Genomic DNA, 16937 nt, shown 5'->3' on the forward strand with positions numbered 1-16937 from the left:
CATTGTCCCAAATGGAAACAGTGGCTAAACACATAGTTCTTTTCAATACATTGAAACACCGCTCTATGGAGTCCAAAACTTTGGCCTTTATAACACTGGCTACTTACTACAGTATAACAAAATGTATCCTTCACATAAACGCTGCCAATTCACTTGCACTTACACATTTCTGTAGTTTTATAATAAAAACTTATAATAAAAATTATAATAAAAAATTAAAATTGGAAAATAACCCATAACTCTCCCAACTCAATTAAAATTTAGACAATTTATACAAACAATTTTCACCTTAGAAAAAAATCCATAATGTAGAAGTGGCTTCCCTTTTTAGTCACCTACAACTGGGGGAATCTGCAGGTTCCCGTCAATGCACTAGGAAGGTGATTGACTACTTTAGGGTGAGTTATTACTGTGGACATAGGAACTGAGATTTTGCCAGTTATAGGACAGTGGGTAACACTAACATAACCACTTGTTTCACTATGCTGTCAGAATGAGACTTAAGAATAATAGTGGGAAGCATATTCCAGAGATGAGGACCATAGCTTCAAAGACTTTGCATCAACGTCATGATCTTGACAAGTTAAATAAATGACCAACTCCTAACATAGTAATCAATGGGAAAAATATGGCAAAAGAAGATTGATCCACTATGCTGCTCTCTTAAGAATTATGAAAGTTTAAAAGAAATTAACAAAAACATACAACACAAGATTTTGCAACAAGGTTTAATATTTTCCTGACTTCCAAATATCTACATTTTTAAAATATTTAGAATTGTTCACCAATTAATTTTCTTTAATATTTCCTTGAATGCTATATTATTTGGTGAATATTTGCTGTTCACTGTCAATTAGGGTTACCAGATAGCAACTGTGAAAAAACGGGATGGGGGTACGGGGTAGTAGGCGCCTATATAAGAAAAAGTCCCCAAAAACTGAACTGTCCCTTTAAAAATGGGACATCTGGTCACCCTACTGTCAATGGACTATTCAATGGTAATGCAAGTTGATGAAGGAAAATGTGGGGAGCTGTTGTGCCTTATTTTGGATTAAAGCCAAATTACTAGAAGAGAAATATGGATAGTAACAACAAAGAAGACTTAAGCGGTGAGTATTTAGACTCTCTGGATTCAGATATGCACAGGACAAAAGTCTGTCCTTCTCCAAATCCACCGAGATTGATATTCAGAAAAGGAAGAATGGCAAACCAAGTAAGTTACAATCCATTGGGCTGGAGACACATGGAAATATTTTGCACTTATTCTGAAGGACTTTAGCTTTTTGTTGGATTCCTAATCTTGGCAAGTAGCAAAGCTAATTGAATGGTGCTTAGAAAATCCTTTTTCTTTAGTAAAAAGTAGACTGTGCTTAAGTCTCTAGACTTTTTCAATGTCAGAGTTCATGCAAGGTATTTCATTTTGATAGAGTTCTTCTTTCTGAAACAGCTTCAGTATGGTTTGGCAGCATCAGCAAAGTGGCATTTGAAGAGATCAGAAACAGCAAATGAATAATCACTCAAATTAGAACACTCTTGAATAATACTTTGCTTTGAAAAATTAACCTTTAATACATTTGAAAAAAAAATTCAATGAAAAGTACATAGTGGCTATGAAACTACTCCCTGCTTTCTTGCATCATGGAACAATACAAGAGGGATGACTTCAAGGAACTGGTGACAGCAATTTTCTGTCTCACTTTGAAGTGTTCCGGAAGGTTGTAACTTAAAAGAACTACTACTATAGTAGCCATCAGCTGATGCAGTAATTTTGTATCACTTCATCTGCTCTGCAGATGTAGTAACTTGTGATAGACCTATGAACCATACTCAAGTTTCAGATTTATTTGCTTGCAAAAACCTATTTTAAAAGGTTGCTCATTTCTTTAACATTAGCACTGGGTAATGCCATACTGTTACAGGTTGGTGATTGTGCTGCCAAATTTTCTAGTTTTTCATAACTCCACCATAAACATTTCAAATTGCTAAAATATTTGACGTAGAAAACTGACTGCCAATTTCACATAAATATTTTTCATAAAGGATTTCACTCTGTACCCTACATATGCACTCGACAGAATGTAATAGCTTCTAAAGCACCGGTTAATGCTGTTGAGTGGCTTAATCCCATTTTGTCTAAGTATGTATTTTCATGACTGATTATAATGGCACAAAAGCAATGATGATTTATCAGTTATATAATAAACATGTTTAAAATTGTTTATGTAACTCTATGATAAACCTGACAGGAATATCATGCCAATGTCTGCACTCATTCCAGATTTCATTTCCGTTTACTTATTAACATGAAAAGCAAAGAAAATGAACTACAAAGGGGCAGATCCTCAGCTTGTGTAAATTGTCAGATGGGCCTATGGTATTTTACATCAGTTGAGGATTGGCACCAAAAAGTCTAAGGTACCTTTAAAAAACTAACTCAGACCCTGGTTCTGTAAACGTACTCTCATTGAATTAAACATGGTACCTAAAATTGATAAATCTAAGAAATACAATGAGGTTAATAAAGATTTGCTGTGTTGTGCTTATATAGCGCAGTATATAAGGTACTGTCTGTTAAATGCCCAGTGTGAAGATTTCTGAAATACCCAGAAATGAGCCATGAAATAAGAAGTTGTGCATTTCCTGGCTTTTATCTGTAACCTAGATTCTTAACATTATTTTAACATATGGGGATGAATGGGGTCACACCTAATTGCTTTACCACTATGCACCCTCCCTGCTTGAAAACCTGATCATAGGAAGGATATGCTTCTCCTTTTATTCAGAGAAGACCAAACAGCATATACTCCTGGGGGAATTCTGCATCACTGTGCAATGCAGAATTTTGCAGAAATTAATGTGCATGCAGAATTTCCTTTTCGTCCCACAGAAATGGGCTGCAGAGATGTTCGCTGCCACTAGGGACACTGGACCCAGCAGAGCCCAGCTCGCAAATAGAAGACAAGGCTCGGGGAGAGAATTAGAGGGTTCCCAGCAACTGCAGTTCCCAGCATGTCCTGAAATAATGAGGTGGTGGCATGCAGGAAACTCCGTGCAAGCCCAGGACCCAGCATCCCTCTGGATCCCTGGCCTCTAGGGAGAAGAGGGTGTGAGTGTCTGGGCTGAGGGGGGCTGCGGCTGGGCTCTGCGGGGGTAGGGGATGTGAGTGTTTGGCTGTGACTGGGCTCTGAGGGGATAGGGGGTGTGAGTATCTGGGCTGGGGCCATGGATGAGCTCTGGGGAGTTGGGGGTGTGAGTGTCTGGCCTCCTGGCTGGGAGGCGTGTGAATGTCTGGACTCCAGCTGGTCTCAAGGTGGGGAGGGGGAAGAGAAACAGGAACTGGGTTGTCACAGGGGTTTCTTTAACTCTCTACCCCTCAGGAAATTTTAAATAAATTACCAAAATAATTGAAACTGGTGTGATTATATAGTGTATTTGACAAATAACATTTGCAGAATTTTAAAATCTTGTGCGCAGACTTTTTTATTTTTTGGCACAGAATTCCCCCAGGCATAAGCATAGAATTGGTATATGGGAGTGCAGGGATAGATGCAGTGGCTACACCACACACTCCCATCTTTACATCAAACCTTTGAAAGTTCATATGTGCTCCCTGCAGTTAAGGCTTCTTTGATTGGGACAGGAGTGTAAATTCCCTTTGGGAGCTGGTGTATTTTTGAGTGGATGTCGATGGGGAGAAGGGGGGAATTAGGTGCTTCTGTAAAGCTCTGTACTTTGCCCTCTCAATGGTGTAGGGCAAGTGATTCCTTAGGAAGCTATGCATCCAGGTTATAATAGGAGGTCAGGCTTCACCGTACATAATAGCTTCATCATAAGTTGGAGCTTTTGTTCTCTCTTGATACCTGGTATTCACAGAAGGGAGAAATCACACCTAGCCTTTACTACCACCCCAAAGAGTGGTATTTATGAGAAATGCCATTATTTATCTGGGTTCTCTGACCCTCCATCCCCCACTAGTTTTATCAGCAGATGATATGATATAGCTTCAACACAATTGTACAATATGATCCTAGCAAAACCTATTTTCTTGGTCAAAGATGTTCAAACTGTCAGCTCTATATAGTTGTAGAAAGACATATGACATATGAAAGAAAAATTAGCTGGCGATTTAAATATACTTAAAACACATCAAGAAGTAAATCCATAATACTTCTGCAGTAGAATGCATATTGCAGATAGACAACACAGAAAGAAAATTTTCCATTGTAGCCTGCTATTCTGAATTATGCTGTTTTCTTTCACAAACACCTGGAATTTGAATACATACACACACAGAAACTTGCCCAGCAGAAAGGGAAAGTTAATCTGTGCAGGAAAAAGAGCTTTCTTAGGGGTTTGTCCAAGACTATGGAACAAGCTTGCACAGGATCTAAGAGCCACCTGAAGCCTTGCCACATTCCATACCAAGTGTGAGGTGCACTTTTTGGACATTGCTTTCAATAATACAAGCACATAGCACAGCTAATATAAAATAAATTAATACATAATATATATTAAAAATAAAATAGAATAGAATAAAACAATCCTCCCCTAATTATCTCTTTGGAGAGAGAAAAAGGGAGGAAGGGAGGGAAAGAGACACATGTGACAAATGCCTGTCACTTACTGTTTACTGCATTTCTGGAAGCTGTTCAGACGTTACGGTTGTATGAGTGGTATAAATACTTACACAAAACATTTTCTTTTTGGACTTTACAGCCTTATTAAACATCCTGTAAGTCTTACTGTAAACTTGGCTACTTTTGTATTCTCTGTCAAGTATACTAAAACAGTGAATAGGTCATAATCTGAGAACTGAATGAAAATGCCTTTTCAAATAAGAGACAGAGATATGAAATAAATGGCAGCCAACTACCAAAACTAATCCCAAATAAATGCAATAATTTAACTTTAGTTCAGTTGAAAATGCCATTTTGACAGTGTAAAGTACTTGATGTAATCTAATTCAATAATAAGGCATTATAAGGAATAATTTCTGATTTACAAGAACCCATGTCCTATCTCCTTTGATCATAATCATCTCATTCACTCGCATGGCAAAACAGTGATAAAATATAATACAACTTACGCAAATTATTTGCAGGTGGCCTTGCCTCCATGTTTTCATAATGTTGCACATGAACTACAATGTTTAGGTCTCTTTCCATGTGATCTGTTGTGCAAGGACCCTGAGGTCGCATAACATCAGCAAGAGCCCTGAAGAACAAAAATTAACTCAATTAGAATAAATCTGCTGCAAAATCTATAATGCAGTTGCAATGTACTCTGGTCTTTTTAGTTCTCGATATTGTACATTACAACATATGTACTGCAGAGTCACAGTTTAATAGGGGCCTGAGCCTGCTCCCATTGACATCAAAGAGAGTTTTGACACTGACTTCAGTAGGAGCAGGACTGGCACTAGGTGTATACTCTATAAGTAGCTGATCCATTACTGTGCCATAGAAAATAATTGGCCCCCTGCAAAAGCCCTGGCCTTAGGCAAAGGAATGATATGGCATGTGTTATTAATGTCTTCAGGGTTCAGTGCAAGTGTTTTCACTTCTGTACCTCACTGACCATTGTTTGTCTCCTTTGTCACCAGATTTGGACCATTTAATCCATTTTTAAAGAGAATGGATGTTTTTACTAGGCACTATGCCCAGTTTAGTTTAATTTTGTGTAAAATTACATACAGTATCCTAGATACTGCATCTGGTTTATACATTAATAAATAAATACATTCACTATGAAAGTCAAGGCAAATACAGTACAGCTCTTCCACTGAACCAGTGTGACAGGAGTTATTTTCCTAGTTGTTATGTACTGTATTGAAATATTGAACAGTAACTCCATATAAATGTGTGGGTTACAGATAGATAAATCTTGAGCTAGATCTTGCTCTCAAAATGCAGATACAAACTTTGGTGCACATAAGTTAAACAATGATATGTTCCCTCATGTTTGTGGAAATGTTTATGCTATTAGAATGTGAGGTACAATTCTGATTGTGTTACACCTGATGATACTGTAAGAAGTTAGAAGAAGGTAACCAAAATTATTTAAAGTACTGAAGCAACATTTCAATATGAAGCAATATTTATACAGTAAGAGTAGCAGAGCTGGCTTACATAGCTGAGAAAAAGGCCACTAGCAGAGATCTCATAGGGGTATGTACAATATGATCCTGAAAGGAAAGGATTATATCACAAACCACAGTTTGAAAACAAGTTATGCCCGGAAGCTGGGAGAGCACTCCTATCTAATGAATGTAAGCAGAACTTGCTTATACAAAACAAATTGTTTATGTCAGCATTATAGATTTAATTCAAGAGGCAGCTGGACACATTTTTGGAAAAAGAAGAAATGCAAATGACAGATCCCACCTTCATTCTGGGAGTTAAAATGGTGTAATCTCATAATGCAGAGATTAGTATTTCCCAAGTCTAGGAGACCAGGCTTCTAGAGATGGCCTTTTCGTTGCCTTTAATGTTACTGTAAATATTATTCATTATATACTCTAAATAACATCCCACATACTACCAGATTAACTGTTCCCTGTGTTTGAAAATACCAATGAAGTCTTCACCATTTCAAAGGGGGTTCAGGGAGTTAGGTATCCAACTCCTATTATTTTAAATTGCTTTTAAAATCCAAACCTTAGAAAACCTGGGCACATTTTTGTCTAATACTAATTCAAAAGTATGTGCTTGTTTGCTAATTACTGAATATTCAACCAGGCATTAAGAATGCCAAAAGCCAGGATAAAAGAAAGAAACCTCTTTATCTGCAGAGTGTCTTTTGTTGTTTTTTTTAACAAAACATTACCTCAATTTATATTGTAGTATACGAGTAAAGGGCCTGATCTTTCAAGGAGCTGAACATCTCATGCAAGATGCTGCACACTCTTATCTGTCATTTACATCAATGAAAATTAAGAATGCTCAGCACCTCATAGAACCCCCCCAAAAAGATATATATAATGTATATAGGGTGACCAGATGTCCTGATTTTATAGGGACAGTCCCAATTTTGGGGTCTTTTTCTTATATAGACTCCTATTACCCCCTACCCCCATCCCGATTTTTCACACTTGCTGTCTGGTCACCCTATATATATAGGAGACCAAACATAGATGACATATTATTGTCTTAATTAATATTACAGATTAAGAGTCACATTCTACCCTTTTGAGGATTTGCTCATGTAATTTTAAATGTTAGTGGATGTTTATGTACCACAATGAGAACATAAAGTACTTGGTATAGGGTACTTGTTTTTCTGAAACTGTATGTAGATACAACAGGTTGTTGTGTAGGGCTTCTCCCTCCATGCGTTTGGCTAACCTGAGTAAATACGACCATGTCTTTACTCTTTACCCATATATAGTTTTTCACTTGCTGACTTTGCTTCTGTCGAGGTACAATACAGAATGGTAGAATGGGACTATCTTATAAATATCTGAAGAAGGTGTCATTAAAGTTCTCATTGGGAAATTAAATAAATAAGAGACTTATATTGGCACTAGACATATACATTCTTAATGAATTTAGGAAAATGCATACTACAGGATGAGATGATAATCTTCAAATCAGAGATGTTGTCTGTTCCCTACACTGATAATGATGGAAATCGTACATATATGGAGCAATGTCTTTGACCTATCAGATCAGCCCAAGCTATTAAAAAGTGTCACAAATCTTCAGGATATCTCTTATTGTAATATTTTGCTCTCTGGATCTATAATGCTGTTTTAAGAAGTTATAAAGCATATCTAGCCAGGCAATTCCCTTGTGGCTACAAGCTTGAAGAGGTTCATACAGATGTAATTTCATGAAAGGTTAGTTGTCGGTTTTTTTGGTTCCAAAAGTGGGTCAAAGCCAATCTGGGAAATAATTTCACACAAAGGATTTCAGCATTTTGGCAATCCAGACTATTTTTGTCCCCAAGCACACTCCTTTTGGAAAATCAGCACATTCTGGAGGGTGGGAAAATTCAGGTGGTTCATAAGATATACAGGAGGCAGCTTTCAGGTGGGTTCATAAGATAATCGGGAGGCTGCTTTCAAACTATCACAAACATATAAGTTATAACAAAAACAGGAGCTATAACAGTGCAGATCTGATTGCAGACTTTGGCCTTTAGGCCCTTTACTGCTCTTGATTTATGTGCACATCTCCCATGTGAAGTGGGGCAGTATATGATGCTGCATTTTTATTTACAAAAAAATTCCTTCTGTGGAGGAGAGGTAAAGTCTATTGGAAACTCTGCAAGGATCACTTTTTGGGGTTCCTTTCCTATTCACCCCTCAAGGGAGATGTTGCTCTACTTGAACTAGCAGTAAAAGGATGCGGCTTTGCAGCCCAGAAATCCTGTTGAGCCTAGTGCTCTGATGAACACCAACTGCATCCTAGGGCAACAACTTGGGGAGACAGAAACCTCTCCACTGGTACCCAGCTTCCCCATCTCACCTGGCAACATAGCTCCTTCAGAAGGGAGGATACCCTACCATAAGTCTTCCCACCACCACCACATCTACCTGTACCTTACTTCCTTTCATAGGAGATCGAAGATTCAGAGGGAGAATTAATGCTCTCTTGGACACTTTATTCCTTTCTTAGACACTAGTTCTCTTTCTTTGCCTATGGATAAAGAAAACACTTTAATTCTCTTAACTTTGAACAAATTTACCTAAAGAAGACCAAGAGGTAGCATTAGGAATTAGGAATACACAATACTTTAGAATTCCATGGGAAGCATATCATGAGTGATCCTTCTCCCCCTCCCCTTATCTTCTTCCACTTTCACCCAACACCACAATCTAAAGAGACTAATATATTAAAATGTAACAAGGGTCACACTTTGCCTTGTTTGTCTAAACTACAGGAACTACCCAGCATCCCTAAAAAGGTATGAATTAGTTTGATGGTTTTCACTGAATAAATCTGCTTACCATGTTAATGTTTTTTCTGCATTTTAACTGACAAATAATCTATAAAACTTCAAAATGGCCATTTAATGTCAAAATAAATGTCTTCATATAGCAGCAAGCAGAGTGCAGTGTATGGTAAAAGAAACCATATCTGATCATTCTAATAGCCAGGTTGTGACACCCTTGTTCACATAAGTACCTTACCTGGCTAGCAGATCTATGGACTGTCTGCATAAAGAAGTACTCCACAAGATGAGTAAGAATGACACAGTCTAGCCCTAAATTAGACAACATTCTTATTCCCTACATGCATATACAAAATTTCAGATTAAAAGTAGCTTTCAGCAATGTAATGTGATTAAAAATAAAGCTTTGCATGTTTTGGTCATTAGTAATAAAATAGGCACACCAGTATATTGTGTATTATATTTCCTATAAGTAATATCACTCTTTCTTTAAGTGAATTTGTTTGTAAAGTTAAAAGGATTCAAGTGTTTCAGGCATCCATTAGCTAGTTAAGGAAGCAAAGCAATAGTGTCCCTCCTTGTTAGCGATATTCTCAGCCTGGCCTGGGAGATGAGACATTGTCAAATGAGGGAATAAAAAGGCAAATCAGCTTCTGTGTGCTTCTCACTACCAGCCAAAATAGATAGCACTGGAAACCAAGCAAACTACTTTAATGAAAAATAGTAAAATCTTTAACCAGGATTTCTAATATCAAGTCCATCATTTCAACATGGCCTAACTGACTCACTCATGACTAGGGCTTTATAATTTATATGATTTAAAAAATGAGATTGCATGTAGGCAGAGCATAGGAAGCCATGTTCATTTCTTATAGACCTCGTGGGGATTGGTGCCATATAAGAAGGTAGTTATCTAGATAGGATATATAGTGTCTTACTTACTAGTACTATGAAATGTTTTTTAGCAAGTACTTATGTTTACATCGTAAAACTTTGTGCAGAGCTCTGCCCCCCTTCTTTCTCCCCCAGAACCCTGAAACAAGCCAGGATATGGTGCTTTGGTTAAACAGGTTGAGGACAAGGAGATTGCCGTTCATTTTAAAGGGAACCCTTAGGCAGCCTCTGAAAATCTCAGCTACTGTGTGAAAAATTAAATTACGCATCCAAATTCCCTAGATGGTTATAAAAATCCCACCATGTATGTTTGTGATGAGAACTTTTGAAAAAGTTGTAGCAATTTCCTAACAGCTGTGGAATATCCATTGTGTGTACTGAGTGGGCGTCTGTTTATCATCCTGACTCTTGTAGGTTCCTACAACCTCTGAAATAATCCTACCTTAAGAGATCTATGAATAAAAAAGTACATGAGTTTGAACAATATTAACTAATCAGGACAACAGCTGTCCTTTCTGAGCCCCACTTCAGCAATCTAATCTATATACAGGTCTGAAGGGGCTTAGAATGATATTCCATCCCCTATAATTCTGTATCCATAGGCTTAGGGATAGAAATATCATTTCAGAACCCTTCATACCTTTATCTGATAGAGAGAAAATAGATATATCCTTTTAGAGGTTTTTTAAACCAAATATTTCTACTACTGGAAATGTGACTGACTGATCTAACCAGAGCTGAACAGAGATAAATGCACTGTTTTCACCTTCTCTCTGTCATGTGTTTGGTTGTTTGGTTTTTTTTTTTTTTTTTTTTTTTTTTTTTTTTTGCAAATGAAATGTCTAAACTCACCTGCTGTTTTACCTGCATGTAAACACTACAGAAATGGAATGAGGCAGATGGGAATAAAGCTATTTTACCAAAGCTTTGGCTAACAGATACAGGGTAGGGTTTATAATTTTTTTCAGGATTCATGTATTCTTTTTATCAATTTAGTGGGTCAGGATTCTCAAAATGTCTTACTATTTATACCCTGCTTAACAAAGACAGTCTCCCCAGAATTACCACAGACTCATAGTGTTGAGTTGACTAAAAATTCTATGGTCTGTTTTGTTCCTCAGTAGTAAAGATGAATCCATATGAGCCAGTATATAAATAGCAAATAATTGCTAGTGAACTGGTGATGCATTCGCAGCACTATTTTTGGTGGCTTCTCTGTTCATTTCAGGGGAGGCTGTTAATCACAAAGCAATACAGAAACCTGGACAAGAAATAAGGCTCCAGGTGTTGTCGATCTCTTGAACTATCTTTCCAAGGGTGACTCCTGAGCCAAGCTTTAAAGCTCTGACTGTGAATTACTCCATTTCTATTGACCACCAGTCAGGGAGATAGAAAACCTTCTGCCATGCTGCATGTCCGCTAGAAGGTGTCCTTGCAATTGTATTTCATTTCCAAAGTTGACCAAGATGCTGGAATCAATTTAGACTCTTTAATGGTGCTATATGCCTTTTTTTAAAAAAATCTGCAAATGTCTTTCCCCATCTGCTTTACTTTCCTGTGTCTGGGATTAGCATAATGAATCAGACAGACTGAAAACTGGACAAATATGTTATCCCTTGATTCTGAAGTGCTGTGACAATCTGGGTGCTGGAGTATGATGTTAAAGCAATTGGGCTGTGTCCTGAGCTGCCCACCTGCCTACCCACCAGCAGGCAGCCAGTCCCTGGAGCAGGCAAGTACACAGCATGCCTCACTCTAGGTAGGGGAGATTCTCTTTGATGTAACCCAGCCATTGCATTGTGGACACACAGAGTGTAACACACACACAACAAAGACTTTTATGTTCCGTATTTGGTTACATTTTGCCTCTGTAGCAACTGGGGGGGACAGGCTTGATATGCAGGCAGCTTGGTTACATTAAACGTTAGAATCCTTCTACAATAGGTCCCTTTTGGTCTCTCCCTCGCTACCCCCCAACCTCATTTTCAGGACAAAGAGCTCTCACACTTTCAGGGGGTGGGGGAGGGAAAGTCCTGTCAACACCATTTTGCAGTGGGAGAGGGAGGGAGGGATGGATGGGATTTGTTTACATCCTTCTGTTGAGAGATAAAAACCTTGTCGGGGGAACCCAGCAGCCCCCCTTGAGGCTGATTCATACCCCGCATTTGTGACTGGACTTGAGCTTTTTTGGTTTGAGACAATATTTCCAAGAACAGTTATTGGCTCTTGTCGGGGAGGGGGGCGAACACTGCAGGTTAAAAACGGGTTAGTGGCTGGGCAGTTTCGGCAATGCTGTCTGGTGCGCCTGGCCGTGTGAGTCAGAAGCCGGGTCTGGGGGGCAGCCCTGGAGCCCTGCTCTCCAAAGTTGGTCTGTCTAGTCTGTCCCTGCGGCGGAGCCTGGCTGGCGGGAGTTGTTTGCTTAGCAGAAACACATGGGCTCCGGTATAGTCTCCGGGTGGGGGGAGGGGTCCCCGCTGCCTGGCGCGGCGCCTTACCTGGACATGTGCTCCCGCTGCGGTCTGTGCGCCTTCTCCAGCCCCAGCTTGGTGAAGATCCCCACCAGCACCATGACCGCCACCACCCCGCAGATGATGTAGACGATGAGGTTGGTTTTATCCCTGGTGGGATCGTGCAGGGGGTCGTCGATGCGGGCAGGAGGCTTCCCCGTGTTCATCCACACCGGCGTCTCGTAGTTCGTGCAGGTGCTTTGATCCAGCCGGGTCTTCTTGAACTTGCAGCAGAACCTGAAGCCACAAGTGCCGCAGCAGAAGACGAACTCCCCCGAGCTGCAGTTGAACGGCGGGTCCCACTGGCCCATCACGTCGAAGTAGCCCCGGCAGAAGTCCGGGGTCGGGGGCGGCTCCGAGGCGTCTCCGTGCTCCCCAAAGCTGGAGTGGTTCCCCCCGGAGAGCACCACGATGCTGCCCAGGTGCTGCCCGGCTTTCTCCTGCGCCCGGCACACCAGCGTGAGCAGGTCCGCCACCAAGCATCCGAGGGCCAGCCGGAGGAAGCCCTTCATCCTGCCTCCCAGCCCGGCCGCTGCGATGCCGCCGCCGCCGCCTCTCGAGCTGCTGGCTGCTGCGCTGCGCCAGGAGCCGAACATACAGGGGCTCGGGCGGGGGGCCACGCGCTCGCTCAGCCCGCTCGCGCCTGCAGCAGCCTGGTCCGCGCGGGCAGGGGCAGGGGCAGGAGCTGGGCGCCGAGCCGCCCCCTGCCTGGCGGGCTCCCCAGCCCCGGCAGCTCCCAGCGAGCGGAGCGAAGTGAGCGGCACTTGTGGAATCGAGAGTGGAGCGTGCGGGAGAAGGGGAGCGAGGAGGAGGAGGAGTGGAGCGGGGTGGAGGGGGCAGGGGGAGTGAGGGGGCAGAGATGAGAGGAGGGCTGGGGGGAAGGAGCGGTGGGGCTGGGGAGAGCGGGCGGGGTGAGGTGCGGGCTCCGCAGAGCAGGGGAGAAGCGGGCGCCGGGAGAAGCTCCTCGCGTAGCCTTGTGGAATCTGCAGGCACCGGGGAAACCCCCCTTCCCGCGCCCTGTGAGAAAGCCCGGCCCGGCCCGTCCTACGAGAAAACTCTCTCCCTCAGAAGAGGAGCCCATGGAGCCCCACCTGAGACGCGGGGCTGGTGCATCCTGACAGCGTCCGCGAGAGAGCGCGGGGTGCACGGGCTCCCTGCAGCAGCCGGCTGACGGGCAAGCGCTGTCACCAAGGGGAAAATCCGATTTGGTGGGCAGTGTGGGTATGAGCGAGGGAGATGCGGATTTGGAAAGCTAAAGCCGTCTAGCGAGGCGCCTGCATGAGCCCCGGCGACGCCTCCTCGGCTGACAGTACCAACAAGCACAGCCAGAGCAGCCCCCTTCAGCTGTAGCTGCCCACTGCTCCCAGTCATTCGGTTACATAACATGGGCCTCCGCGAGGAGGGTGTTTCACACACGAGCCAAGGTGCAATAGCTGCTCCTCCCCCTCCCTTCCGAAGCCCTGACCTGTACATTGCGGCCAATTTCTCCCCGGCCCATTCCCAGCCCCCAACTGGCCCGTTGTGAGAGAGGAGCTGCCCGCCGCCTGGGGAGAGAGCGTGCCAGTGGGGATGAAAGGGACAATCAGACACATGGCTCAGCCCTTCTGGAAATTAGAGATAAGAGGGACTGAGAAATGCTAGAGGCAGATGTCTGGGACGAGGCTGGAAACCTCGCTGAGGTGATACCCCCGATGCATTTCTTCAGGAGAGCCCAGAGAGTCACGTGGGAGACGAACAACGACCTTTGCACCAGTTTGCAATGACTTTGCTTTTACTCCGCACCTTTGGATTCTGACCTCACGTCCCTCAAAGTGGGGGGCAGGATTTGAACATATACGGGAATTATATGGTACTTGGAGGGCGGGGAGAGAGGCTGCCACTTTCCTGATACTTGAAGAGAACAGTTTACTATGTAAAACCCTTCTTACACCCTAATCCTCTTTTATCAGTCTCTTAAGATTCACTTACCTGTATAACGAATGCAATAGAGGCCAGAACAATTCTAAACGTGTGTGTATGAGACTATGGCTATTACATGGCAGGGAGTGTAAAGATGGTGCACTAGTTCTAGCCAATGCTATGGAATGATCCTACATTCTTGTCTTTCATACCTGAACTCCCCTGTATCAGCTATTTAAGAAAGCACTTTATCAGCCAGTATGGCTGGCTCCAGAGGACATCCTTACACCGCCGGCTATCAGATGTACAATTAAAATAACTTCCCTCCCAACGCACCTTTGATCCTAGGAAAGACTTCTCAATGATTCACTCCATCCTGGTTACTCTACTTTCTCATCTCCACCACTTGGTTGGAAATCACCCGCAGAAATAGTGAGAACATTTTCCTGAATACCATGCTGCCACCAAATGCTAGGAGAAGTCCATTAAAGTGTGGCTTAGCAGACTGTGGGCTGTGTTTTAAAGCAGCTTCCCATCTCCTCTTCCTGTATCTCAGATTGCCTCACCAGGGCCTCTTTGCTGTTATCTCTAAGGAAGAGAGGCTTGCTGATGGGGCTCTGAAGCCGCATGTGCAGGGTGGCAGGTTACAATTTGGTGGTGGTTCTTCCCCACCTTTGTGAGAGGGCTGGATTGCCAATGTATTTCCAGCGCTTCAGCCAACTTCCTATGGGAATTGTTAAGAGTCAGTAAATAAGCAGAAAGGTGAATCAGAGGACAAAGCAGACGTTTGGAATCGGAGAGGGCTGTAGTTAGCTAATTGCGATCCTTTGCCATCCCTTAAAAATAGACTCTAAGTACAATGAGTCTACTGAGCGTTTTGACAGGAAGCCTGGCATCCCTGGCCAATGGGTAGGAAATAAAGCCGTGAAATTCCACAGCAGAGGAAAACAATCAGTTCCATTCAAATCCAGCTTTCCTTGGTGTTAATATTTAATTCCTAAAACCTCCATCTTCATCTCCCTCTCTTTTCAAATCTCATCAGCAATCATCTCTCTCCTTCCTTGCCTATATTTCTCTCTGCTATTTATTATTTAACTCTGTAAAGCACTTTGTGGTACAGTTTGTACTGAGGATGCTGCACAAAATGAAACTGTACCATATTTATAATCACATACAGAGATATAGGTCCCAGGCCTGCCAAGCACTTGAGGAGGTGTGTCACTTTGCAAACCTGAGTGGATTTTACTTGTTAGGCAGGTGCTAAAGTGCGCTGCAGGATTGGGGCCATAAATATATAGATATAATAAAATTATAAATTAAATACAAATCTGGGCTGTTAACACTAATTTAGTTGAACCAGAGATAACAATGGAAAGATTTCTTAAATTCTAATAAAGGCAAAACCTGAAGGATTAAAGCTAGATTCTAATCTCAGTTACACCAGGAACTCCACTTACTTCACTGAAATGAGATCAGAATCGGTCCCTAAGTGATTTGCCCCCACGGAGTAGCACTGGGAAACACAAGGCATAATTCAAAGCTCATTGAAACCAACAGAAACACTCTCACTGACTTAAGCAGGGGTTTGGACCAGACCTATAACTCTTTAATTTGAAGTCCCTACTCCAATTACACTCTCTGCCTTATTTTATTTTATTTTTGTATTGCCATAGCACTTAGGAGCCCTAGTCATGGATCAGGACCCTATGGTACTAGGCCCTCTACAATTTATTTTTAAATGACTTCAATTACAAAATATAGTTATTTAAAAGAATTGTAAATCATCAAAATGTGAAATCATTAAATATAATAAATATTACAAAAGAAACAAGAAATTACTGTAGTTTACCCTTATTTCAGACACAGATTTCTCATTGAAAGCGATGGAAGTTTGCACAATGATGGGGTAAAATATGGCCCATTATGTGACAAAGGAAGTATTGCTCAACATTTAGGGCTTAGTCCAAAACCCACTGAAGTCAGGGAATAGATTTCCATTTACTTCAATGGATTTTGGATCAGATTGTTAGACTTTTACAGTTTTAAGCTATGGTCTATCATTTTACTTGCTTCCAAAACAGTTGAAAACTTGCAGCCTTTCACGATAATTATTTTCCCAACTCATACCTATGGGGTCACTCTGCTGCCCTTACTCAGGCAAATAGTCCTTAGCCATATGAGTAGTCCATTGCAGGATCAGGCTTTACATAGGGTCAAATCCTACTATGACTTCCTCTCCTCTTCTCCCCCCCTCCTTCCCCAGTACTCCCATTGATTTCACTGAGATTTTCAGATGTGAATCAGTGATAGGATGTAGGCCAAATTTGTTAAAATAACAGGCTTCTTGCTGGGAAGTCCTGTATCAGTAAAAAGCCAGCTCTCAATGAGAGTTAGCTAAACAATTCAAACATCATTAGTAGCAGTAGCATTTCAGTAGCATTTCAGTAGCACCTAGCTCCAATCAGAGTCCTGTTGTTCTAGGCACTGGACAAACAATTAATAAATGGTGTAGATGTTAAAACCATGATCACAATCTATAAAAATGTTATGAAGTTTGTTAGTAGAGTCATGTTCTTTACATCAGCAACACATGGTTTCCACCAAGTTACCACCAGACACTATAGTGATGGACACTTCATATATTTATCTAATAAAAATATTACTAGAATTGTTCCTGGCAGGCATCCTTATCAGTCCCAGCAGTCAAACTAAGGATTACATGGGCATGGAAACAGGATGACT

General features: G+C 41.7%; 1 protein-coding gene across 2 annotated transcripts in view; it reads right to left on the reverse strand.

Moving 5' to 3' along the window:
* Positions 1–13084, reverse strand: part of SHISA9 (shisa family member 9) — a 266486-nt gene extending 253402 nt beyond the window's left edge. For both annotated transcript variants that reach the window (XM_054041003.1, XM_054041002.1), the window contains exons 1-2: positions 12285–13084; positions 5087–5214 (exon numbers count right to left, since the gene is read on the reverse strand). In XM_054041003.1, coding sequence (XP_053896978.1) covers positions 5087–5214; positions 12285–12892 — 736 coding nt within the window. In that variant the 5' untranslated portion in view covers positions 12893–13084. The remainder of the gene's footprint in view (positions 1–5086; positions 5215–12284) is intronic.
* Positions 13085–16937: the final 3853 nt, after the last annotated feature.

Source organism: Malaclemys terrapin, chromosome 10, assembly GCF_027887155.1.
Source record: "Malaclemys terrapin pileata isolate rMalTer1 chromosome 10, rMalTer1.hap1, whole genome shotgun sequence".
Taxonomy (NCBI): Eukaryota; Metazoa; Chordata; order Testudines; family Emydidae; genus Malaclemys; species Malaclemys terrapin.